Source organism: Embiotoca jacksoni, unplaced genomic scaffold (genome assembly GCF_022577435.1).
Source record: "Embiotoca jacksoni isolate LCO1_2020_lvr unplaced genomic scaffold, fEmbJac1.0.p SCAF_7, whole genome shotgun sequence".
NCBI lineage: Eukaryota > Metazoa > Chordata > Actinopteri > Embiotocidae > Embiotoca > Embiotoca jacksoni.
Window position 1 is genome coordinate 7,729,411 of NW_027185425.1, and position 27,729 is coordinate 7,757,139.

Sequence of the window (27,729 nt, forward strand, 5' to 3'; positions counted from 1 at the left end):
GACGTGTGTGTGTGTGTGTGTGTGTGCGTGTGTGTGGGGGTGGGGGTGGGGGGGGTGGGGGGATTGGTATGTGCTCGTCTGGCAGCATACTGTAAGCCACAGAGATCTGAGGATGACTGCAGTAGCAAGCGAGCAAATTTTTAGTGAAGATACTGACCGACATTGCTCAAACACACACGCTCCTTATATTTGTCACTTCATCCACTTCATATAAGTGTTGCCTCCTCTTAACTTTCTCCCAGTCTTCTTTTCTTTCTTCCCTCCCTGGCCCTCACTATCGTCATTGAGTCTTCTCTTCACTGTGTTTGCCGTTTTCCCTTAATCTTTATTCGTTTTGCCTTTTCCCCTCTTTTTTTTTTTTTTTTAATCCTCTGTTCTCCCTTTTGTTCACATAACAGGCCGCCCTCTTCTTCTGCCTTTCTTTCCTTGTCATTTATGCCCACCATCCTGTCACCATTATCTTCTGTCTGTAAATCTTCATCACAACAGCCTCTCTCACTGCTCAGGCTAATCTCCAGAGAAGCAACAACACGAGGATATGATCCACAATTCTCAGTATATCATGATGGAATACAGATGCTCCCAAAACTGCTCTGTGTTTACGTTAGTTTGCATAGTTGTCACACTTGGCTTGATTTTGTGCACATTCTGGTATCTGTGTGTTTTGTAAAGATTAGGCTCAACACAGTGGGGATAAGAGACCATAACCCATTCTTTAAAACACACTCCTAGCTATAAAGCTGGACTGGTGGATGTGAGATAAGAGATTTTCTGTATTGTAACCTGGGCCAGTGTAGATGGAGCAGCTGCAGTGTAAGTGCTGTATTCAGTTCTTTTGTGTGAGTGAAAATGTGTCGCTATTTTGCGGGGGTTCTCCAGTGATCGAACACTGTGCCTTTATAAAGTTGATGGACTCACAAAGGGCAGCATTTTAAGGAATCAGTGGTTTTAATTAGAGCAGCAGACATATTCCGACTGTTGGTCAAGCTCCAAAAATGCTGCATCATTTAATTTTCCATAATGTCACTCTAAAGCACATTTCATTACATCCCCTCAGCTTCCTTAATGCTTTCTACATTAAACACTCCTTTTTTGTTAACAATGTGTCTGTATCATTCATGCAATTATGAAGCATTTGAAGTTGGCTTTTAAAAGGACATTTTATAACTATTTGGTGTATATAAATAATACAAAATTATATTTTCTTCTTTTTCAGCAAAGCTTACTGACGCATTGAGAAGTTTCGGTATATTTTATTGTACCTCTAAGTTAAATTTAAAATTGTTGAGCTGTGAATGCAGTATTTAAGTAAATGCACTTTCCACCACTGAAGAAGAATATCTCTGCCGCTGATCTGGAAGCTGTTTCACATCCAATAGTACTGAATGAAATGGTGCAAGAGCCATGGTCAGTGATCCCACATCAGCAGTTGGATAAATACAGGCTCCTGAAGAACAGCCTCTCATTGTGCCAGTCCTGCAATATAAAATAATTGCAGCCCACTGTGAATTTACTGTTGTTTTAGGAACTCAGGCTTGGACTCTAACCTAAATGTAGTTTTGCCTTTTATCCACCAGAAAAAGCCTCTCTCAGCCATCATTAAAGAAGTGTGTGAGGGGTAAGTCTGCATTTGCTTTTTCTAACGTGCGTGTATGTTTGCACAAATACATGCCTTTGGATTTGAAGGTAATTCCCCAACAGCTTTTTGCAATAACCCTCTTTCTCCAGCTCCATACTTGTTGTATTCCACACATTTAAGATGCTCTGCACTTTTAATACCAATTACGCAATGTGTTTTTTCTCCATCCTTTGCCTTTAAGCTGGTCCTTGGGGAACCATGAAAACTTTGCACTGCAGATTGCTGACGCGACAAATTTCTACATCACAGAAAAGGTTTGGTTATCTGTTTTTAACTCCAAGCTGCAGTATCCGAGGTAAAAATATGCCTCAAGTGCACGCTAACCACTGCTTGTATCTTGGTAATCCTCCACAGAATCGCAATGACATTAAGAACGGCTCAATCCTGCGCCTGACCACCTCTCCTGTAAGCTTTACGTCTTTAAAAAGATATATTTTTGGTACATAAGAAAATACCTGATTCATGTTTTTATAATATCTCTGTGTGTGTGTGTGTGTGCCTTCTCCTGTCCCCTTTTCCCCTCCAGTACCAGACTGCAGTCCAGCTTCATGAACGGATCCAGTCGTCGAGCATGGATGCCAAGTTGGAGTCTCTGAAGGACCTGGCCAATGCGTCCCGGGACATCACCTTCGCACAGGAGTTCATCAACCTGGATGGCATCTCCCTGCTCACTCAGATGGTGGAGAGTGGCACTGAGTAAGTCAGTTGTCTGTCTAACTCTTGTACCATTTTGGATTTTCTGCATTGTTGTTCCTTCAGACAATGTACCATTTCTCTTTTTGTGATGCATGTGAAAGGGAGCAGTAAGATGTGGGTAGAATACACATTTCCAAGATTTTCCTTTAAGTTCCAGCACATGATTTTGGATTTGTATGTTTGTATTAGACTTCAGGACTCTTTAAATCCCATCCAAGCTCAAGGAATGTGTTTTAAGGGTCTAAATTCAAATAAACCTTTACTGCTTTTTAATTTCATATATTTATCTTGTTATTGCTGGTGAGTGATAATGTCTAGCTACTAAAAAGAAATGTGCTGTCCTGTCATTATTAATAATCAGAGCTGTCTGTTTACATTTCCTCTCTACCTTGATGATAGAGTGAGGCAAGCAAAAGGTGTGCGAGTGAAAATAGATTTCTTTGTTAGATAGCAATATGTGACTTGCACTCTGACCAGAAAAAATTAACAAGCCTTTCATCAACTTTCTTGATGTTGTGCTTCTTATCAACAGTACTGGCATTAAGAAAGAAAAATAAAAACAAAAAACAAAAAAAAAGGGGGCAGGAGAAAAAAAACACAAGCAGCTTCACCTGGCAGTTCTTTAATATCTCCATGTTGGATCTTCATGGTTGCTCAGTTAAATTTTTTTAGGAGATCTTCCTGCTTTCCAGTGAAGCCTACAGCATAGCTGACAGAGGCTGTGTGCCAACTAAACCGTTACCTCCTAACTCTCTCTAAAGGTGTCATCCAGGTGTGTTAGTCCTGAAAAGAGAGAGACTGGCTTATGAAGTGAATGCCCAGCGGCTCCTGTTCGTCTTTCTTGACCATGACAGTGATATTACACACAAGTGAAAAGAGAGCTCTGCGCTGGTTTTGACTGTTCAGCAGGTTCAAAAGCTTAGTGTGAGTGTGTGAGTGTGTGTGTGTGTGTGTGTGTGTGTGTGTGTGTGTGTGTGTTGAGGGGGGAGGGGGGGGCTGGAGACGGTCTCAACTGAAGGTTAAAGGGAGGACTTTTTTTTCCGCTGAGGTGAAATTTCTGAGCTGGGATGCCAGGGGAGCGGAGTGTGTGTGTGTGGATGTGTGCGCACCAGTAGCATATCGTGAGAGTCAAAAACTAAGAGGGGAATTACAGTATAGCTGTGCGTGACATGCTCGTTTTCTGCTTCATGCAATTCTCATTATCCAGCCCGTTTTCCCAGAGAGAGGAAAGCTGGATTGAAGAATTGTTTGCTTGCATAAGAAGTTTGCACCAACGACTCAGTCAGGGTGTAAAACTGACACTCACACAGTGTCAAATGTGTCCTTAATACAGCACACTGAAATCCAAACGCTTTGGGCCTGATTTCCTAAGATCTCAAATAAAGGGTATTAAATCGTGTGTTGTTTCCAAAAGTTTGCACATTTATTTTGCACCCGTTTTGCGGGGGATTTACTAAAAGTAATTGCGTCTTTGATATCAGGTGCAAATCGCTCTATTTAAATTAGGTATTTGGGTGTGTTAAAGTGATTCCAGCCGTTCTAACCGCAAAAGCAAAAGGAAATCTGATCCCACTGAAATTAATAAATATTAATATAACAAGAACAAAATGCTATAAAGGAGATTATTAGCGATGAAGTCAATGCCGTGGGAATAACAAAAAGATCAATAGATGGAATTATGAGACGATGGCAAGATATTAAGCGAAAACAAAACGGCTTATATTAAAACGTCTGCAAATGAAAGGGGAAGGACGGTGGATGAGATCCTCTAACAAACAGCGATCAGCAGGTCCAGCTCTTTCTGTGATGAGCAGGTGACTTTTCATTCAGTGCCTCGCGAGTGCTCGTGAACCTTATGAAGCAACCTGTGAATTCTGTAGGACACATTCAGTACCTGTGACCGCACACCTGAATAACGGGACTGGGTGGGATTTTCCCGCAGTGATACGCTGGAATGACCCAGAGGCAGGACAATGCTGAGTCGTAAGAAGTTTTGACATTGCTGGTATTGCGTGGCTCCTCCTTGTTATTGGTTTTAAATCATCATTCAGTTCATTCAATAACTCAAAAATGGCATCGCTGGACAGACGACATGTCTGAATAATGTATACCTCTGGCAGCAAAAATGTTTCCACAGGTGTAAAGGGAGGCTGTAGCTCAGTCGGTAGGGTGGGTTGCACACTAATCGGAAGGTTGGTGGTTCGATCCCCAGCTCCTCCTGTCCACATGCCTAAGTGTCCTTGAGCAAGACACTGAACCCTAAAAAAAATAAAATTTGCTCCCGATGGTGTACCATCAGTGTGTTGTAAGTTGCTTTGGATAAAAGCATCAGCTAAATGTAATGTAAAACTAAGTTCTCTGATTTCCCTGCATCTCCCTCTCGCCACCAAAATAGGGGCAGCCGTCTCTCCCCTAATATGCGCATCTGATTAACATGTTCCTTTCAGTTGTACTAAAATAGACACGCAATCACTTCTCCTTTTTCTACTTTCAGGTTTAATGAATATTGTTGCGGGTGCTAAATGTATGTATTTGCATCTCCCCTCCCAGTATTGTTCAAGTTCAAGTACAAACGCCCAATATTACATATTCATTCAGGCAAACACGCAAAATGGACGTGTGTTAAATTGCACATTTAAAAGACGCAATCCTCACCGCACGTCGTTTGTAGATCAGCTTGGACATTTTTTTGCAGGTGGTGTGGAGATTGCACGTGATTTAACACAAGCAAACCTTTAGTAAATCAGGCCCTTTGTGCACAAGAACTACACACTGCGTTGTGTTTTTAAGGCTGTAACTCATAACATTTCAAACAATCCTCTGTGCTGAATTCTGAAACAGAACAACGACTACCAGGTCTGTCGTGCCATGCCGTCGATTGTTTTGTTTGTATAAATGGTTCAAATTCCAGTTATATATTTAATGTCTTCCTCTCCGTAGAAACCACTTCACGGTCTCCTGCTTCTGGGTATTAGACTGCAGAGCTGTTAGCTGTACACTCACTTCAACTATTTGACAGGAAATCGGTGAACCCTCTTCTTTTTTTTGAATGTAATGTTCAAATTAGTAAATCTTTGACCCCGTTTGATTTTACTGCAAGGAGCCATCGCAGTACGACTGATATTGACTCCACTCTGCTTCTGGTTCTTTGATTAAATATGTTTTCATGTAAATTACCATCACATCCGTTATTCAGCTCTGGAGATTTAGAGAAGTGGTGTGTGTGTGTGTGTGTGTGTGTGTGTGTGTGTGTGTGTGTGTGCGCGCGCGTGTGTGTGCGCGTGTGTGTGCCAAAGAGAGCAGGGTGAGTGGTTCAGCTGCATTTTCATCTCAACAGAAGGTGCTTATGAAACACAGACATGAAGATAGGCATCCGTATCAGACACACACACGAACACACAGTCATTAGTGTGCCTGCCAACCAACTTGGTGAACGGTAATTATTCAAGAGGTTCAAGGCTTGAGACTCTCGAGGGCAGAGAGGCTCTATGATCTAATGCTTCTCGCAAAGATATTGTACTGTATTCATGTAGAAATCGGTTGGCCGGCTGATGCTGTCGCCCACGAGTTCCACAAGCTAAAGGCAAATACCGCCCTCTACTGACTAAAACGAGGAACAGCTGCTCAGAATTTAAAGTGCAACTCCAACCATCTTATTTAGAGGTGGGATTTCAATTAGAAGCGATTGGGAATATGATTTCAATCATTGCTTTAAAATAGCTTTTTTTTTTTTTTTTTTTAATTGATTTCTTATTTGTCTAGGTTTTAGGGTCTATCAGTCTCTTAGGTTTCCGGCTCCAGCTTGATACCCTGGAATTTCAATTATGGTGCTTACAACCCCGAAAAATGACATTTTATCAAATTTACCAGCAACATTGTCATTTTCCTGTCCTGGCAGCTCCTGGCGTCAATATCCCTGACAAATCCACAAACCACACCATAAACCGTTTTAGATAGATAGATAGATAGATAGATAGATAGATAGATAGATAGATAGATAGATAGATAGATAGATAGATACTTACTTTATTAATCCCACAAGGGGAAAAGTTTTTCGCTACAGCAGCATTATAGGTACAATAATTCCATGGAATTAAGTTTCTACTAAATAAATGTGCTCTGAAAACTGTTCAGGTCAACAGACTTTGAGGTCTGTGGATTACCTTGAATAAAAAGGACACTGATCCTAAAGTTATGCCCCACTGTTAGGATTTCTTTGATTAGTTAGATATGTGACTGCTGCACACGTTCTGATTCTGGATTACATGAAAGTAAACTGTATGCAGGATTTTGTAGCCTTTTTTTTCCCCACTGCACCCATCCTATGAGACATTTGAAATGTGCAAAATGGATTTCATTGTCATCTTCACTGAAGCTTGTTACTTGAACATAAGGTTTGCAGCAAACTGCTTTTTCAACTGTTCCTACTTGGCATGCTTTCAGTGTCTGAGCAGGCTTACTGGTCAAAGGTATTTAGTTTGAGTTGATGTATGAAAGTTTAGGTTGAATTTGATATTGACCATTATTTTCATTCTGCTCTTGTCTGAATTTGTATAAGAAATCACTTTTACAATACGAGATAAACTGGTCTGGTCTCTTTCAGGGATGTTTACAGTTAAAAGACTGTGATGTGTGTTGTTCCCTTAAAGGTTTTGTTGTGTGTTTTCCCACCTGTGACACCAAAGTTTCTCAAATCTTTGCAGGCGCTATCAGAAACTACAGAAGATTATGAAGCCCTGGTAAGCCCCTCCCCTTTCCCCTGGACTGGGTAACTTCATTGGCTCCGTGCTCTTTCTAACCTGCTGGCTATGTCTGCATGATAAAAGACTGTGGCCCCAGTGCCTTATCGAAAATTATAAACATGTATAACATAGCCATTTACAGGCTTCCATTTTGAAATTAGTGTTGCACTTTTAATTTCTTGCATGGGGTTTTGGGCAGCAGAAACAAACAACTTCCTGATTCTTCACCACAAACTGAAAGAAGGCCAAGATTTATTTTCAATATTATGCTGTAAAAAAGTTATCAAAACCAAAGAATTGCTGCTTTTGCTACATTATTACATCTTGTCCAAGTCAGTACTTAACCTAAATTAAATCTTGGTGGTCTTCACAAAATGGTGCTCAGGGTGAGGGGATTGTCTGTGCACTCGCTATGGGGCAGTTATACAACTACTCTTTTACTTTAACATTAATAGCCTTTATCACCACTGGATCTTCACTCATCCGTCAACAAGGTTTTCTCTCATTATCTGCCTTCAATAATCTTTCCTCTTATTTCAATATTCTATGATTTCATATAGCAAAGTACAGTCTGTCATCTAAACGCCCAGTACCATCTGCAAAAGCCTCTTTGTTCTTCGGCTGTGGGTTACTAATTGTCCATGTGAATCTTCACTACTCATCTATCATGCAGCAGTACTTGGCTGTGATGCTCTCTTTTGATCCACTGACAATGTAGGAATATTTGTTTCCTGAAAGCCTTTCTTATTCTTTTGGTTTTCTTTCCTGATTTGATGGTGAACATCACTCTATCGTGTTCCAAACAGGATCCTCAGCTCTGCAAACAAACTGTACAATTCATCAAAATGCATCTCTTTTATCTTAAATGTTTAGATTTTTAAGATACAACATTTTTACTCAAAACATTTATTGTAAATTTTAGCACCATACATTTGTATAAGTTAATTTTGCACTGATACAAGCAACTAACTGTAAAGGAATATGATAATGTAACTGGTGCATAGACGATGATCTCTGATGCCCCTGTGCAGGACAGTTCTGCAACGCCAATCATAAGCACTAGAGGTCAGTATTGTAAAATATATTGGTGAAACTATCAAACATCTGAAATCTCAAAGCTTATTTTAACAGTTTTGTAGAATAGAAGAACTAACTTTGATATATTTATTGTATTATGAGTTATGAGCAGAAAAATGCTTCCATATTCAGTTATAATTTCCTGGATTCTTCATTAAGTTCTTCCAGCCAAAATATGATACAGCAGCTATTTAATGTGTTCCTAGCTTTGGCCTCCTGCGACTTTTGCAGAGATTTATTTCTCCTGACTTTTGTGTAACTGCATGATTCAGTCTATAATGTAGCTTTCTGGTCCTGATTGAAATCCGCCCTGTGCTGCCTGGCTCCTGCTGACCCTCTGGTGGCCTCTGCTGTTTCTCAAAGGCCAGTCTGTCTGCGCTGCATCTCAGACCTCTTCCCATCTCTTCTACTCTCCCTGTCTCTGTGTTTTTTTGTTTTTTTTTACTGTATTTCTGCAGCAAGCCTGGTTACAGCATTAAACTTATGTTGATCTGCTCCCTCTCCTCTCCACCACCTCTCTCCTTCGGTCTCCGCTGACCGCTCATATTTTTTTGTGTTCCAAGCCAGCTGGGCTTTGCAGCTATACACTGCTCCAAGCCATCTGCCAGAGAGAAGTTTCCTATGGTTTGTGTGTGTCTCTGTGTGTGTTGTCCTGTAGTTTTGGTGACCTGCTGTCCTTCACTCTGACGGCCTTTGTGGAGCTGATGGACCACGGCATCGTTTCCTGGGACACTTTCTCTGTGGCCTTCATCAAGAAGGTCAGCCAAGGAAATGTCTCATTTAAACAGGACCAAGATTTAACAGGACTGTGCATTAATAAAACTGTGGTTGTACTGTGGTTGGAACAGATATTGACATAACAGTCACACAAGGACTTTCTCTGCCCCTATTATGACAATATGGTTAGAAGCTTAGCATTTCCTCCTGATACAGTCATGGAGCTGAGAGTGGCATTTATTAATCGTTTAAAGTAGTTTGGCAACAATCTTAATTTAATAAATACTATGTGTAATAGTAAATCTTTCTGCTTTGTCAACAGTAACTTTGCCAGGAGAGAACATAAAGATCCCAATGTAATTTGCCTATAACATAAGTGGTCAGTTTACGTTATAAGATATATCTTTATATTATTGTTGTATTATTATTGTGTATCAGACGTGCAATAGATGTAAGTGTTGTTTACTTAACCCTCAACTGGATTAATGTAAACATACTGTACAAGCACAGTTTGGCAGGTTTTATATCTATATTATTTATATTTTTATTATTCATATTTGCAGATGCCAAAAGTAGTTCAAGCAAATCAACTTGTTTGGGTATTTATCCAGAGTGTGATTTCATATTATTATAAATATATTGGCTGTATTCCATCAACTTTTAGCACATCTATATGTCACTAAAGCATTTCATCTCATAAATTATGTCTGCAAATTCCTTCATCTCTCCTGCTTTGTCTGTCCTGCAGATTGCCGGCTATGTGAACAAGTCGGCCATGGACACAGCAGTACTGCAGCGCTCCCTGGCCATCCTGGAGTCCATGGTGCTCAACAGTCAGGATCTTTACCACAAGGTGGCACAAGAGATCACCATTGGCCAGCTCATCCCACATCTTCAGGGGTAAGTGGATGAATCGGCAGGCTGTGTGTGTGTGTGTGTGTGTGTGTGTGTGTGTGTGTGTGTGTGTGTGTGTGTGTGTGTGTGTGTGTGTGTGTGTGTGTGTGAACATTACTGTTTATACTGACTTGTTTTTGAAAGTATCACAGTGGCAAATGCACTTCATGCCAATATTTGATTTTGCTGTTTGGGTTGTTGTTTGATTACAGGACTGATCAAGACATTCAGACCTACACTATTGCTGTCATCAATGCTCTATTCCTCAAAGCTCCTGAGGAGAAGAGACAGGTGAGGCTGCAGTGTGCACACAGCATATGCATACTGTACTGTGTATACTTTACTGTTCATCATTTCATGTTGCAATCATCAGCATTTTTGAACTTATATGTGTGAATGTGTGTGTATCATTTGGTGTCTAAGAAACATCAGAGTCTAAAATACATCTGCAGTGTAGTGCAACCGCACAGATGTTTATTCTCGACTGTGCTGCCATTTCTCCGCTCATATCTCTCGCTATCTCACGCACTGCCCTGTAGCTAATCACATGATCCCTTGCATCAGCACCATAAGGTCCAGCGATGCACTTTGAAATTAATAATGAATGATGCTAACCCACAGCTTTTCTCCCACGCAGCACACAAAGTTGAAGACACGCTAGGCAGAAATAAGCCTCATAGCAGCACTACATACAAATTCAAGCATATTCGGATGTTGCGTTGCCTCTTTTGCTGAAGCTACAGTAGCTTTTTTTGACATTTTGCCAAGGATGTCTGCTCAGATCAGATTTGTGTGTTTGGTTTGCAGCAATTTTAACCAAGTACGGGATACGGGATAAATTTCTCCTGTAGTTCAAGTGAAGGCATGTGTTTGCAGAGAGTCCGTTTTAAATTTGATGATATTGGACCACAACTGTTCATCACATCAGGCACTTATAACCTTTTTTACAACATGTGAGGGGCTACTGACACCATTTTGGTTCCCGGTTTTTGCTATATGTGTCTGTAAGGACAGATGGTGTGTTTGTATTGCGTGTTTGTGTCTGTAATAATGACTCAACCATCAGTAAAGCTATTATTATGATCCCCCAGTCTCTCACCATTCTGCTGACTCTGTTGCCCCCCCCCCTCCACTTCCTGCCACAAGATGCACCACTGACAGAAAATAAAAACATTTTTAACCTCCTCTCAAGCTTTTTTTTTTTACACATTCACTCACTCACCCTCTCTGTCTCTCTGTCTCTGACTTTGTTTCCTCTCTGCACACGATATGGTAGTATGATGAGCACATTGTGGACATCCTAAATTGTCCCCTGACAGTAAGTGCACCCTTGATTAGCACACTCTGTAGTTTGCACTGTAGAAGACATTAGTGCATTTAGTATCCCTTTTTAAGTTCCTTTTTCAGATGCCTCCCTTATTTGTTTTTTTAGAGTCTGCCACTGCTTACTTTGCAGTGTGCCTCGGCAGTTTTGGTTTATTTTGCCCACCTTAATTTCTCATTTTAACATAGAGAATCCTAAGACGTGCATATTATCTTGATATATTGTCTCATCTTTATCTCTTTCACTCTCTCCCTGCTCTTCCTAAATTCTGTCTTTTCTTTCTCTATCGCTCCCTCCTGTTCTTTCTCCCTCTGTAGGAGATGGCCCATATTCTTGCCCAGAAACAGCTGCGCTCCATCATTCTCAGTGTAAGTCTAAACATGCCCGTCTCTTCTTTAAGTCCCCAGTGTGTCCCTCTGTCTCTGTCTCCTTCTCTCTGTCTGTCTTTGTCTCTTTTTATCGGTGTTCGGGTTTCAACCTTTGTCCCAGTTGATATCCATGAGGTAAAAAGACAGCTGCCACATCTTCCTCTGTCTCACCTCCCTGGTTATTATCTACTGTACTCACATTTCTCACACCTGTTCCCTTTTCTCTCTTTCATCTTCTCTCCCTTGTGTGAAATCTCATTTGTCCCTTCTCTGTTCCCTCATCCGACTTCTGCCTCCTAATCCTCGTCATTCACTCCCAAATCCTCTTATTCTTCTTTGTCATATCTGGCTGCCTTCCTCCAAAAATCTACTTCTCGCCTTTTTGACCTTAAAACACATCCTCTCCCCTTCACGTTAACCATTTGTCCCTTGTACAATGTAGAATGTGATCCGGAGCCCGACACCTATCAACGATGAGATGGCACATCAGCTGTATGTGTTGCAAGTGCTCACTTTCAACCTGCTGGAGGACCGCATGATGACCAAGATGGATCCTCAGGACCAGGTGTGTACTGAGACAATAGCTGTCTGAGTTTGTACACTCATCATTAAGATGAGCTAGCCAAACAACTTCACAACCTAAGGAAGCTTAAAATACATGTACAATATTGTGTGTGTATATGTAGCACACCGTGGCAGAAGAACAATGATGATAATTAAAGTTTTTCTTTGTCGGTGGAAGCTGCCAATATTCTGTATTTCTGTAATCGGTAGCCAGTTCTCTGAAATGACCGAAACAATTTTTTGTTTCTGAAGACATAAATTGTAAAAAAAAATAAAAATAAAAGGTCACAAATATTGTACAAAGTTGGATGTTTGAAATTTCCCCAAACCAGCTGTGTTCTATGTTTCTAATAAATGTTTCTCAGACAGGGGTAAATAGTGCATTTGTTGGGAGCTATTTATAGCAGTGGATTGATGTTTTACTAGCAGTGGGACAGTGTGTACTGTATGTGGGGCTGACCCAAAGTAAACTACATTGCCTGTTTACACTGTAATATAATATATAGGGATTTGTGGACACCAATGTAGGTTTATAGTACAGAAAAATAATCTTGCCCTGCAAAGACAACACTTGGATCAGTGTATCGCTCCATAAAGATTTGTTAATATTAAGAAAATTATTAAATATCGCCAAACGTGTGTTTTCAAGCAGTAGATGAGGAAGAATAGTAGCATATACTGTCTCACCTAGTGTAGGCTACATTGCAGGTGTACAAAAAAAAGATTAACAAGAAAACTTTGTCACGTACAAAAGAGGGGTATATGTCACAAAGGGATCCTCAAACATGATATTTGAGCATGATGCAGCTACCATGAGAAAACAATCATTAATATTTCATTCAGAAGCTTGTGGGCAGTTTTGGCTTGGGTTGTCTGGAAAAACAAAATGAAAACAGAAAATATTACTATTAGGTTTGGCCAAGTAATAAAAACAGTGCAGAGAACTGGCTGTTGGCCAGATTGCCTTTGGCACTCGGAGACCCCGGACAGCGGAGATGAGGCTGAAGCATTCTTAAATTATAAAATGGTGAATGGAAGAAAAGACAGATGGATTTATGGGCAGCTCATTAATATGCTTCTCTGCATGTACAGGCTCAGAGGGACATCATCTTTGAGTTGCGGAGAATTGCCTTTGACGTGGAGTGTGAGCCCAACAACAGTGGCAGCATCGAGAAACGGAAATCCATGTACACCCGCGACTACAAGAAGCTCGGCTTTATTGTAAGTTGTGCATATGTTTCCGAGGTCCTCATGAATCCCCTTCTTCTGTGATGATGTTCTCTGGTTCAAACCACTAACAAACTAGTACAAACCAATGGTGCAATAGATCAGAGTACATGGAGTATGTTTTTGTGTGTACAGTATCTCAACCGTTGCGTCTTTCTCAGCCTGTTTTACTGTATTTCTTCCTCTCTTAAATCACATTCTTCCCAAAATGTTTTTGTTTACTTCTGCCTTTCTCATCCTCTTGTGTCTTTTTGTTTAAAGATGCAGTGTTTTAATGCCCTGTACGTGTGTGACTTCTGGTCTAACTATACCATAAGAACTTGAACTAAACCCATTGTGGCTTGGTGTAAGCCCAGAGCTGTTTCACAGCTCTTCCCATGCACACTTCCACCGCAGTGTGCTCAGCAAAGATAAGGCCAGTTGGACTGCCTTGTTTCCACTGTGTGCAGAAAACCCACTCTGAAATCCTCAGTGTGCTTTCCACACTTGACAGTTTGCAGACACAGAAACACAAACATAAACTAGTCCTAATTCTCTAGACAGACCTTATCACTGCTGAGATAATTTGTTTGCCTTGTAATGCCTTCAGGTTGTTTTAAGTAGGGGGGGTTTGCATATGCCTAACTATTTTTCACAAGTCCATGAGAGTGAGGGCATTTTTTTTTTAAGATATGCATGAGCCCGAGTGTCTGTTTCTATTTTAAGACCATAAATCTGCTTCCTGTCAGCCAGAATTACAAAACTGATGAGCCAGATCTCAGTGTCCTCCATTCCTCTTTCATCCTTCGCTTCTCTTCCTATTGCTTTCCTCTTCAATATCCTGTGTCACCTTTTAAACTCAAGGCGAGCCTCACACTGATGTGTTTACATGTGTATGCATGGTTTTAATAACATTTTCTGGATTATCTAGGAGGCATGATGGACTGTGACAGTATAAGCAGTATCTTTGTGTATATCTTCTGCATTATTCAGATGTTATGGGAGGTGGATCTGTAGAGCAGATAGTATGTTATTCCAAAGTTCAGGGTTTGGTTCTTGAAATGTTTGGTTTTAGTGGGTTTTACTCAAACTTGAAGTCGTGAAATTTATAATATTTACATTCATTTCTTGCTGACCATGTTCATTCTGATCCATTGTGGTATTTTGTTGTTCAAAGGCCTCTAAGTGATCTGACAAGAACACAAAATAATCCGCCAACATTTTTTTTAGTGTTTTTGACATCAGAGGTTTCTGGTTTTGCCTTTCAGGTTTCCATTTGGCAGAAATATCTGTTAGAAAAATCTGCACCAATCAGGATTCAGCAATATTTGAACCAAAATCTGATGACAGTCAGTGCATTGTTCGATGTTGTAGCCCACTGTCAGTGAAATCTGATCAAACCACACCCACGCAGACCTCAGTTCTTTTCTGATAGTTGTTGGTTAGTTGTGAGGGTTTTTTTTGTGAACACCGTGTTTCACAGAGTCGAAACCAAGTTATTAGGGGATTCAAAAAGGTTACCCCCTCAATGCAACGAATACATAATAAAGCTCGGGATGAATTACCTATTCCAAGAAAATATCAAGCGTCTGCAGGCTGATTTTCATACTGTAGTGAATTGAGAGTCAGTCAAAACACTAAAATCATGCTTATGTAGCTTCACTCATATAATTCTTGAACCCTAACAAATGAAACTGGTTTCAATGTATGTATCGTGGCCTCACTGTTGCTTTATGCTGGGCGAAAATAACATGTTCAGTGGATTATACCTACAAGAATAAAGCTAAAAGAAAGAGAAATTTTCTCGTGTTTGTTTGAGTGCGTGTCTCACCCTGCTCCTCTGTTTCTCTCAGAACCATGTGAATCCAGCTGTGGACTTCACCCAGATTCCTCCAGGCATGCTGGCTCTGGATAACATGCTGTACTTTGCCAGACACCACCAGGACGCCTACATCAGGGTGAGCACACAGTCATGCCATCCAGACACACTGCACAGTGATTTCGTGCTATTGTGTTTCTCCTCGTCACCTCCGCTTCCCACCAAACCTTCTTGCCTCCAGCTAATACAGTATAAAATTGTATTTCATCAAGCTGCTCAGTCCAGACAATAGAAATGATTTACTTCTTTTCGCCATCAGTCTCTGAACAATTCAGAATTCAAATGTTTTTGTGAGTGTTAAATAACAGGTAACAAGATTTTAGACGCCTGGTTAATAGACTCTTAAGATATTGTATATTGCCTGTAATGAAATAGTGTACGCTGGCTTTGGAGAATTTGCATCAACTGCACACATGCAGCAGTTTAATCACAACACCTGTGTGTGTGTGTGTGTGTGTGTTTTATATTTATGCTAATGTGTGTCTCTCTGTTTCTAGACTTGAAAGTCAGAAAAGTGATGTCTTAGTCGTGTCAAATCGGCCCTTATCAGTCGACCAGAGGGAAAAAATGCAGCCTTCAATTTCCCAATTTAAACTGTCACCGGCTAAAATGATTGGGAGCTTGATGGCCTCATTCATGACATTATCGACATAATTAGAGGGAATGTTTTGCTGTTGAGTTTCATTTATGTTTTGTGGCTTTCTGACGAGCGTTTTATGGGGTCAGATACGGTCAAATAATGACTTTCTACCGTAATGAAAGTGTTTATGGGAAAATTACCTTTAGTGTAACAAGCAATGGCACACTGTAAATTAATGAAAATAAATTTAATTCATACTTACATGTACCACAAAACACTCTGAAAGTCCATTGCGCTACTATTGCCAATTAGAGGTCCTACCTGAAGGATTTGAAACTCTTTGTCTTTGGAAACTCCTTGGTACTGAAATCAATTAATGCCTTAACTACCCAGTGCAACTGAGAATGAATGGGATGAAAAAAAGCACAAATCAATATCACAAAGGTTCTTCACGTGGAAGCTTTAATCCATCAGGATCTAAATTCCATTAATATTAGGTGTTTGTACAAGAATGATCCACATATCAGATTTGTCACAACTGAGTCTATTTAAATGTGTAGTGTTGCAGTTGACCCACCTAAGTACATTTTCAGGATTAATCTGAGTTTTTACACAACAGGAGCAGCTCGATCATTTATAGGTACATTCATAGGTAAATTCACCAAAACCCTTGCCAGTAAAAATCAGACCATTTTTTTTTGTAACCCTGATGAAATGTGGTCCTGATTTCTTGTGAGACTGATTTCATCATCTGTGTTTCTAGATTGTCTTGGAGAACAGCAGTCGAGAAGACAAGCACGAGTGTCCATTTGGCCGCAGCAGCATCGAGTTGACCAAGATGCTCTGTGAGATCCTGAAAGTGGGCGAGCTTCGTAAGTCCATACCAGCAACCCAACACACACACACACACACACACACACACACACACACACACACACACACACACATCTAACACACTCTGTAGCTCTTAATCTCACTTCACTTCTTTGGCTCACGCAATCTTCAGAGTGAGTATTTCAACGGGAGAATAACGGATGAGGGACTGTTTTACCCACAGAGATGCATGTAGTTATATGCAAAAATACAAACATCCAGACACACACATACTCACAAGTACACAGTCTCTTCCTGTTTAGATGAAAGCAGGCATTATGCGCCGTAAGTATGCTGCCGGGAGCTCATTATTTAGTGATGGACCTTGCCCCCATTGAGCCCCTTTCAGCCTAATATACCGCCACTGGGAGGCACGCTGGGGAGAGAAAGAGACGCTGTGCCTACGTCTACTCCAAATTGATGTGCCCTTTTCATTTGTCTTTACTTGTTTAAATGGGCGAGTTGGTCTCAGTTCCGCTCCAGACTGACCCCTGCTGCTCCCTGTAGGGACGGAGACGACATTTTTAGCTCACTTTTAAACTGATGTGCCCTTTTCTTCTGCACATATTCTCTCTCTTTTTTTTTTTTTTCCAAAGGATTTAGACTTGGCTGCATCACAGGGTTTTTGACTCTTGTCTGAAAATTGTAGGAGGAACCTGAGACTTCTGTCTTTAAGAAAGTAGGAAGTTCATCCAAATTCTCTCATCTTTCCTGAATATTACTGAGAGAAGTGCAAAGCTAGGTTTCACTGAAGATAAAACATTTCTAAGCATGTCTTAATTCTCCTGTCCTTTTTTTAAACACACTCTTATCTCTGCCAGACTCGGCTTTAATGCAAAATGTCTCGACGTTCCTCGCTGTTCTCATCAAATTCTGAGCACACACTGTGGATTTAGATATTTTATTTTAACAGTAAAAAGCACTACCTTATCTCACAAATTTACTAACAGACAGACATGCCCTGACCTGGAGAGACAGGGTGGATGAGTTGAGGGTTTTAGTCCAGGTGAGGGAACAGGTCATGTCTCCTGCAGTCCTTACTTGACATGTAAACACAAACTAAGCTTTTAGTTTTCCTTCTCTGTGATCTTTTGGCTCGTTCATCCTGTTTCGGTGTGTTTGTTTGTGCGTCTATTTATGATTTGCTTTTTTGCAGCATGTCTCTGGGCTTTATTTTTATTTAGTGTGCCTCATTAGGCTTCTTCCAAATGTGCTTCACTGCACATGCCCTTGTGACCCTCTCACTTAGCAAACTGTAATTGCCTCCTTTTAGTCTCTCTTAGAAGTATTGCTTTGACCTCATTCATATCAAAATGCAGATTAACCAACCACACTTGTCCCCAAATAGGGAAACATCTTTATCTCTAAGGCTTTTCTAAGCATGTAGTTAAAGCCTTATGCATGGAGTTAAACCCCTTGGATGAATGCCATGCCGCCATTATGAATACAAAAAGACTTGCATGTTTACATACATATACTCAGAGCAGATGCAGGAAAACATATGAACAGAACATATCAACATATTATGATCATTTTCAACTGGAAATAGTGTTGTCTCTTTTGTGTCAGGCTGATATTACTGTTATGACACTGAAATGTCCCCGCAGGACCGGACGCTGCAGCTGAGTTGTAGCAGTGACCTTGAGTCTGAGTTCTGAGTCTTTTTTATTCCCATTGGCTGTATAATGTCCTCTTTACTGAGGATGTTAGCCTGGGAGACCAGACCTACCATTAATATTAATGTTGTGGTATGGTGTGTTTATGTGTGTATTTGTAAAATGGGGGGACAGATAAGAATTGAATGCATAACCTACATCTGTTTAAAATACTTTGCTGTGCTGCCATAATAACAGCACCTACACCTGGTTGAACCCTGACAGGATTTCCAGACACATAAGTAGGTCATCCATGGGTATGCGGTTAAAAAGTGGATGCAAAGGAAATTAAATAAAACAAATCCTTTGCAGGCAATCACTGGGGATAGGGGAGAGAAGACAACATTTTGATTTACTTTTACTGCGTCTCAAATCTTAATCTTCTCATCCATCTCTGTCACAACTCCAGTAAATATTTGCACAGACTTGCACTCTTGGAGCATTGAATGCATCTTTTCCTTATGGGAGGAAGCTACTATGTCCCGGACTAATCATAAGCTGCACTGCTCTTCTCTTGTGGAGAGCCAAGTGCATTTTAACACACACCACATTAGCACTGCGTATATTAACACACTAATGAATGTATGAGTAGGATGAATGTAACATGGGCCAGGCAGGTGCCGAGGGCTGGTCATTAATGTATTAATGTGCATGTGTGTGTGTGTGTGTGTGTGTGTGTGTGTGTGTGTGTGTGTGTGTGTGTGTGTGCGCGTGTGAGATTTCGTGGCTCGAGCGTGCTTCTCCCATAGGGAAGACTGGAGACGAATGAGCTCTACACAGATACTATCATCATTCGGATGACCTTTCAGTGGAGAAACAATGAAATACCTGATACTAATGAGGATGTTGGAGGTTGTTCTTGTTTCTCTGACTTGGATATCAAACTATCAAAACAGATAAAAACGTTCCAGAGTACTGTGGTGCATTATTTCACCAAATACTTGAAATGTAACATTGACATTTCAAGCTTGTAACTTTTCCTTGGTGTAGTGACTTCTCACACTTTGGGGAAAATGTTTCTACATTTTCTTATCATTATATGAAGACCATAGACTATATATAAAAGTAAACGTAGCTTCAAAGTCTGAAAAATGAGGCCAATGCAGAAGTGCTTCAAACTGCAATACAACCAAGTGCTGATAGAGGTAGGCTCCAAAAAGCCTCTGACTCCATAGATTTCTATTGAACTTGTCAAGAAATATTTTCCACATATTATTATGATGTCATTTGCTAAAGTCCCTTCTTCTTCTTAGTTTTCTGGTGGTCCATCTGAAAATAATCCCGTCAATGATTAGAAAGTAAGTCTCAAAAAGCCGTGTCTGTGTGATTGACAGGCATATGGTGCAGTCAGGTTTCTGCTATAGCTGGGCGGGATGTAGTGTCCTCGGGTTTCCAATCAGATCAAGTCAGATCCACCACTTGCTACTCCTAGCTCATCTAAATATGGTCACTTCTGGCTTCAAACCACACTAGCAAGATGGCGATGGCCAAAAAGTGAAACTCGAGGCTTCATAACGGCAGCTCACACCAACAGGTTGAAATTTTTGTTTTCTGGTGTAATGTCTCAACTATTTGATGGATTCCCATGAAATGTGGAACAGATATTCACAGTTCCCGTGATAGACATGTATTTTGGTATGTATTTTTCAAACATCTGCATGTTAGCACTGTCATAGTGAGCTCACTACATATTATCATTTAGCTGAAAGCACTGCCCTTGCGGCTGAAAGCAGAGCCTCACAGAGATGCTAGAATGGCTGTATCCATTTTTTAAATACAGCAGCTTCCTCTTTTTTTTGGCATTATTTTGCCCTTATTCATGTAGAGAAGTGTAAACAGACAGGGAATGTGGGGAAATGGAGTGGGGGATTGAGATGGAAATTAACCCAGGGACCTCTGCTGACGGCATTTGCGCCCACGTGGTATTCGCCCCAACCACTCAGCTCTCGGGTGGCCCCATAGTGGCTTACATTGAAATGTTCTTTTAAATAATCTTCGACCACACAGTCCCAGTGCTGCAGAAGATGCAAAGCATGAAGAAGATGATACACCGACTTAGCCGTATCCTTTAAAATTTGAACTGCGCAGAGAAACAGTGATGCAAAGCTGCTGGTGGACACCCAAACCTCATTAAAGCCAAACGGAGCTCTATAATGCTCCATCAAAAAGTCATGCTTGTCATTCAGAAACAGTCTTTCAAAGCAGACCAAACTCCTGGCAGAGAAAAAAAGTTAATTTCATCTTTTTCTTTTTTTTAAATATCAATTTTTTTGCTTTGTATCCCTTTGTGGATATAGGCAGAAGAAAGAGACAGCGGATTAATGGTGACGGCAGTGACGTCTTTGTGGCTCATTTGCTCTCTCCATCTGTGTGAAATGCCAATATGGTTCTGGCACTCAGACACTCTCTTCTTGTTCTCTCACGAGGATGTAACACAGAGTGATTCTGGATTTGCTAGGGGCTGTTAAAGTTTCTTTTCTTCCCCGCTTGCCTCTTCAAACCCTCTTTCCAGCTGAATTTTTCGTACTTTTCTCACTCTTCATTCTTGCTTTCAGGCGTCTTCTTTGTTTTCCTCTCTGTGGGTCTGAATAACAACTGTCCCTCTAAGAACTTTGATCCTTTGTCACACTTTCATGGTCTGTTTGCTGTCCCATGAATTTTGACAAAATATGCCAGTACATAAGCAAGTAGCGTCATTACATTTTTACCACAACAACAAGGCCAGCTCTATAAATGTGAATCTCTCTCACTGACTGAATGTTTGAAGTTTCACTTCTGATGAAATCAGTGTAAAATGAAAAGCTCATCTTGGTGGCAAAAAGAAAACAAGAGATACCCGGATATCCCGGTTTCCCACGGTTGCGGCTCAGTTCCCTCCTCACCTCTGCAGTCCTTTACAGCAAACGCATTAATGTTGCCGCTTCTCTCTCTACCTACCTATGAAAATAATACGCCAAATGAAAAGCTCTCTGTCATCTCACACACGGTCCAGCCATATACCAGGTTTTGACCTTGTCTTGTTTAAATAAATAACAGAGACGCCCCTCAGGAATCTGTCATTACACTTGTCTCACTGCTCTTTTAGGTCAACAGATATTCTTCCATTTCACTTTTACATTTAATGCCATCCTCGTTTTGAGATGTTTTGACATTTTCCCTTTCTTGTTGTTGTTGTGACGCCTCTATGCAGATTTGGTTTTGAGAAAGGAGGTAAGCTTGAGTGGTTGAATCAGCTGTCAGTACTGCCACATCCTACATAATTCATAACACCATGCAGGTTACACTCTCTCCATCCTGTCTCTCAGTTTTCCTTCACGTACACCTTCTTCCATTAATCTGTGTCTTCTTTCTCTCTCACACAAATGTTGATGGCCTGCTTCAGATCCTAAAAGATTGATTGTCCCTCCATGTTTCTGCTGGAACATGGGGCTTAATGCAATCTGCGCCTGTGAGGCGCCAAGCCATGACTTTTTCCAACTCCCCTGTTTAAACCGACCCATGGAATATTTATGAAGTTATTTAGAAAGGGCCAGGCATGGTGAGTAATGGCCCTGCTTGGTGATTCACGGTGTGTCGTCTCATTGCTGAGATGGAGAGCTGGGTAGTGAGGCATGACAGGTCCAGGCATGGACACGCACGCTTGCAGACATATATACGTGAAATTTAAAAAGAGACCAGACCCTATTCGCAAGCGTGTACACGCGCACACACACACACACACACACACACACACACACACACACACACACACACACACACAGACACAGACAGACAGAGGCAGGTCTGGGCAGGCTCCAGACGGACAGTCACATGATGTCCTTATATTTGTAACTATGGCTTCCATCAGAAAGCCGTCAGCCAAGGTCAGAACAAAAGGCCATGTTCAGCACCATGGACAGATCTGCTCCACATTTTAGCTCCTGAGCGTCTCACAGCATCACAGTACATCATGTGGAATTTTTGGATTGATTTTCCATTTCATTATGTTTATTGATTTTTTTTTTTTGTATATATATTCTCTCTTCTCAAGGACAGTATTAATGTGTATATCTTCCTTTTTAGTTGGTAATGAGCATTGCATCAGAAAATGAATGCAAAGCAGAGTAAATTCTGTTTTTTTTTGTTGCTCTTAGGCATTTAGGTGATCTTGTCCTTTTTGTAGTTACAAATCAGTGCTTGTAATTTTGTTTTAAATATATTTGGGGGGATTTTAGGCCCTGGGCTGCAGCGGGATACAGCATTAGATACAAAGGAAGAGAGAAATGGAAAATGGCATGCAAAAAGGCTCAATCTTAAGACATTTTTCCTCTGAACCTTTACCTTCTGATCTGAAGATGAAGTTGCAGCGACTTCTCTCCCATTTCCCTGCTACTACTCTGTCTGTCTCTGTTTTCTGTTTGACATTAAACTGTAGCTAATAATCGTGCATATTCAGTTGTCCTATCGTCTAACATTATAAGAAAACCTAAAGCTCTGTATGTGCTGAGAGAACAGCTCAATACTTCTGGTTGAAGTGAGCCTACAAGCTATTTTAGGTTGCTAGTAGAACTGCCCGCTGAAAGTCGATGAGTCAATCATGTCAGAGACCGTTCAGTTGACTAAGATTCTTGAAGTTGTTTTTCGCTTTTTATAGACTTAGGTTACGTTTACGCACAAACATTGAACTCGCCGGAAGTGATGTAACCTGATGAAAAAGCAACAAATTGTCAAATCTTCATAATGAACAGCCAGCTCTAATTTAACAGACAATATTCTGAGTACAGCCCAAGAGGTCAAGAGAGGGTAAGAGGGACATTTAGGTACTGCTGTGATGTGTATGGTTAGTTGAGTCTCTTTATAGTCCAGCCAGGCTTCATCACAGGTATGTGTGTTATGTGTGTGTAGCATGTCGAAACCCAGCAGGTGACTCAGAGTCATCCAAACTCATTAACTTGACAACTCCCACTGTAATGACATTCCTCAGTTGCCGGCTGTGATCCTATAAAGACAACAAGGTACAAACTCCATCTCTCGCACACACACACACAATAGGAGTTGTTTTATTTTTTTTAATACTAACTAAGTAATATTTTTCAATTTTTGTCAAGATAAGGTACTCTTAAGTAAGTAGTGGTGGCACTTGCAATCAAATGTCTAATACACTCACAACAAGGTTGTGCATGAGAACCCCCTTACAGAAAAACCACATGAATTTCATGTGCAATGTGTAATTCTGCACGTGAAACGTAATTTGCACATGGAAACGTGTGGTTTTAGAACATTTCCATGGTGTAATGTGTGAAGCCCATGTAGATTCCACTGTGAAAACTTTTCCATATGTTTTCCCTATATTAGCAAATCTGGAAACATGGGAAACTTGTGTTTTTTTCTCTAAGGTCTGAGATATGGAAGCAGGAAATTCATCCACATTTTGTGTGGATCAGATTGTTCTGCAGGATTGTTTGGAGATATTTGTTGAGATTTTGTATGTTTTTAACAACATAACCCCACATGCTTTCAAGCATATGCCTTTGTAGTCTACATTACCTTTCAAGGCTATTGAGCGCGAGGGTTTGAAACTTAATTGATTTTGAGTAGTTTCACTTTAATAGGATTAATTACATTTCTGACCTACTGGGACACTTTTTCCTACATACTGACAGGTCATTATATTATCCAGTATTTTATATTATACATTAACAGTTGCTTAAGGGCAAAATATGAATAAGAATATGACTTTTTAAGAGGTTGCTTAAAAAAACTTACTGGCAATGCTTATGGGTTTTATAAAATATGAAGGCATTCTGAATTATAGTGCATGATATTGACCTTTCATGATATGTTTGTGTCCTCTGTCCTCTGTGAGTGGTTGCTTCCATTAATGAAGTATCAGTGGGATAAAAATGCGTGTCCAAGATCGAGCATTAATATGCAAACATTCGTGTTAGCTGAGCATTAGCTAGGAAGCTGATCCCTTATGAAATTACTTCATCAAGGTTAGAGCTGTGAATCCCTCTCGCAAGTCTCACTTGATGAATCATGAGCAAAGTGGATGATGGCAAGAGGAGGAAAGGCCGAGCACAGAATTCCAAGTATCCCTCCAGTCGTGACATGAGCATCTATTTGGCAGTCTGCAACCACTTCTCACAGTTGTCAGTTGCAGTCTTGTGTTAAAGGGGTAGAGCATTCTTCAGGGTTTTCCACTTCATAGCCTCAGGCATACACAAGCAAAAGGTTTTTAAATTGGAGTGCACAAATAACAACAAACTTGACAGATGGGTGCTCGAGAATATCAAGTTTTGAGCATCCTCTGAGTGTTCCCGACACTCCTGTCCCCCATCAGCTCTCAGCATATCTTGATGGACTGTGATGCAGGGGATGATACACAACCCAGCCTATGACAGTGCTGCTGCTGAATTTTGCTTGCAAGTTTTCGAACTTGGAGCTCCTCAGATGTAATTTACCATCAAACTCTCACCAGGCTGTCACCCTGTTGAAACTATACACCATGCTCTCAACAGACAATCTGTTCTCCCAAAGGACCCCTTACTGGCAGACGTTACCAAGGGTGAAATCAGGAAAAACAAAATCACTGAGGTCTAACATTTCTCAGTGTACAGCTTTGACTCAATGTATACAGACACGCACGCATGAAACACTGTAGATGACTAAAGTTGATGCTTTGGAAGCTGAGATCTGGATACACTTTAGGAAAAAGTAGTTGTGCTGTCAAAAGTTGGTTTTAAAGATTTCTTTGTAATTGAAGTAACTTTTCTAGCCGCAATGCTACACGAGATAACATCTTAAGGTATGTCACTGAAGAACAGATAGAAAGTAGCACAAATTTGGGTATAAAAAGCGCAATACAAATATAAATACAACAACAAATGTGAATCAAAAAAGTACAAATAAGTGACAAGTTATTGTAATTTGAATATGAATATCTTTTCATGTACATTACAAATGGGACCAAACTTCATAGAAATTCAATCAATAGTTATTACAATTTCAGATTTTAAAATAATTTCTGTCATTCATTTTCCCCACTAAGTAACTCTTCCAGTTGCATTGAAGCACCAGGAATGCCTGTCAATGGAAGTTCAAATTCCTGTTGAGAAATACAGTATATCATGTGGTAGGAGACACCTTTTTCTAATGAACAAAGCTAAGGAGAGTTTTGCAGCGGTTTGTGAAACCACTCAGCAATACTAACAATTGCTCCTTTCCAAAAAAGTAAAAGACTAGAGAGCATTTCCCCTTAAGTAAAAAAAAATTTGCATAATGTTTACAATTTATCCACTTATAATATTATCTGTTTAATTTTTGAAGATCATAATCATATTTGTATATAACTTTATATGATCTAAACTTGCCCACTACGTCTCTAGACTGTGCCTGCGAGCCCCTCTGTGCATGCTGTATTTGTGCACGAGCACATATGTGCACGTAAGCTGGTGAAATTTCTTTTGTTTTGTAATGATTAAACAATTCTGTTTCTGCGTTTGGGCAGACTCGGACAGATTGCGTGTTTGTTTGCATAAATATGACTCACACCATCTGAGATATTCCTTCAGAAGAATCTGACATGAGGTGTAACATCGTGCATATCTGATATTTGTTGTGTTTATTATGTTCAATAAATGCAACCTGGGACAGCACAGACACAGAACACGCCGCTAAATGCACAGGCTTTATTGTATCTGAGAAAATATGAGAAGTCTGGGAAAACAGATACTGCTGAATTCGTTGGATACTTGTCTTGGTCCACAGCGCGGATGGATTCATCGCATGCCTCCCTCAGTCTCATTTTCCTTTCTCTCCATCTGTTACGCCACTGTTCCTTGCTCTTCCTCAGCCCTCTAATGCATCTTGATCATTGTTAAGGACTCTGCACGCTAAAATGGTTTAGTTATGTAATTAGAAAACACAGAGAAAATAAGGCTTTGAGTCTTCCCTGTGTTCATCGCCGTGGGCTTCTCTTTCTCTCTGAAATGGCTTATTTGGTGCAAGTAAATGCAAAATGAAACAAAAGGAAGAAACAAATTATATTCTACGGATATATGGTTTATATTCTACAGCATTATGCAGCTCTTGCGGTGTATATTTTTTTGATCTTGTATTATAAAGCAGAGACTTGGACCAATGACTTCTTTCTGCTGGCATCCTTATTTGATGATCATTACTTTCATGTTGGAGATTCTCAAATTAGAAGATCTTCCCTGCTGATGTGGCACAAACATGAAATGTTTATCATTCTCTTTTCACACTTAACAGATTCCAATCTCAAGACCCAGGGCCATTACATTTTAAACTGAAACATTGGGCCGTCAATATTAGTTTGTTAATGAGCTTGGAAGCTAATTAGTTTTCCTGCTGAATTTCTGTACTAGTTTAGTATTGAACCTGCAGTGTGGAACTTTTGTTTCACCCCTCTGTCAGTGAGAGTAATTAATTACGAAAACCTTGTTGGCACTTTGTTATGTCAAATACTGCACCATAGCCTACTCTATTGCAACTGGATTCATTGTTTTGAGCATAAAACCACCGTGAAAGGATTTGTTTCAGTATCAGGATATGACCCCCACTGATAACATTTGGAAAGTCTAGAGGAGCTGCACCTTTGAATAATTTGGTCTCCATTTAAGTTAGCATAGGGCTGATTCGGAAGTTAGCCTGCTTCGCTCGTGGAAATCTCTGGTGTACACGCTCTGCCCATAGAGTACAGCAAGTTTGTATTGATCCAGCCAGTCCAGGAATGTCCACCCAGAGAACAGGTGCAAAATTTGTCTATACAGTGAAATCCAGAGATTTATTGTTAACTCGTTAGGCAAGGGCTTGAGTGTAACAGATATTCATTAATGTGTACAGTAAAATTCTTGCACTATAGTTTTAAAGTTATTGCGTTGAAGCCAGGGATAAAAGAGAAACTTCCTATGGATGTCATACTATAAGGTGGTGCTTTAATCATTTCAATGAAAATGTCTTCTTTTTTCCCAGCATTTTTACTGGGGGACATATTTGTTCAAAGTAGCAGATGGATGAAAACAGTCTGGAATTTTTTTTTTTTTTTTTTTTTTTTTTTTTTCCCAATTAGGATAGCCATGTTGGTAGACAGGGCAGATTGGTTTGCTTTGATAAACAATGTAATCTTGTTTCGACCATGGTTGATTACATTAGTTATGTCTGTTTAGTGGTGCTGAGCTGTTGTTTGCTGTTTGCATGAGAAGCACACAGTCAGCCTGCTAAGTCATCTGGCCAGCCAAGGTTTTGCATCTCTGAGTACCTGCTGCCTTGGCATCCTGCACACACACGCAAACAGTGACAGGACTGGAAAGATGATGTTGACGCTGCTCACTGGACACACACACGCGCACGCACACACACACACACACACACACACACACACACACACACACACACACACACACACTCCCCTTGTCACAGTTGGACATGAGGGCATGCTGGTATTGTAATTACAGTGAGGATGACACTTTTTTGCTATGTATTCATCATGTGGCAGAGCTGCAAGGTGACTC

At 40.4% G+C, this 27,729-nt stretch overlaps 1 protein-coding gene across 5 annotated transcripts in view; it reads left to right on the top strand.

Annotated features, from left to right (window-relative positions):
* Positions 1–27,729, top strand: part of elmo1 (engulfment and cell motility 1 (ced-12 homolog, C. elegans)) — a 100,076-nt gene that overhangs the window by 37,692 nt on the left and 34,655 nt on the right. For 2 of the 5 annotated variants that reach the window (XM_069175763.1, XM_069175764.1), the window contains exons 3-16: positions 1,578–1,618; positions 1,821–1,893; positions 1,994–2,044; positions 2,166–2,335; positions 7,039–7,074; positions 8,813–8,912; positions 9,620–9,771; positions 9,978–10,056; positions 11,042–11,083; positions 11,407–11,457; positions 11,900–12,022; positions 13,114–13,242; positions 15,081–15,185; positions 16,450–16,558. In XM_069175763.1, the coding sequence (XP_069031864.1) occupies positions 1,578–1,618; positions 1,821–1,893; positions 1,994–2,044; positions 2,166–2,335; positions 7,039–7,074; positions 8,813–8,912; positions 9,620–9,771; positions 9,978–10,056; positions 11,042–11,083; positions 11,407–11,457; positions 11,900–12,022; positions 13,114–13,242; positions 15,081–15,185; positions 16,450–16,558 (1,261 nt within the window). The remainder of the gene's footprint in view (positions 1–1,577; positions 1,619–1,820; positions 1,894–1,993; positions 2,045–2,165; positions 2,336–7,038; positions 7,075–8,812; positions 8,913–9,619; positions 9,772–9,977; positions 10,057–11,041; positions 11,084–11,406; positions 11,458–11,899; positions 12,023–13,113; positions 13,243–15,080; positions 15,186–16,449; positions 16,559–27,729) is intronic. The other 3 variants (XM_069175765.1, XM_069175766.1, XM_069175767.1) reach the window with 3 other exon arrangements.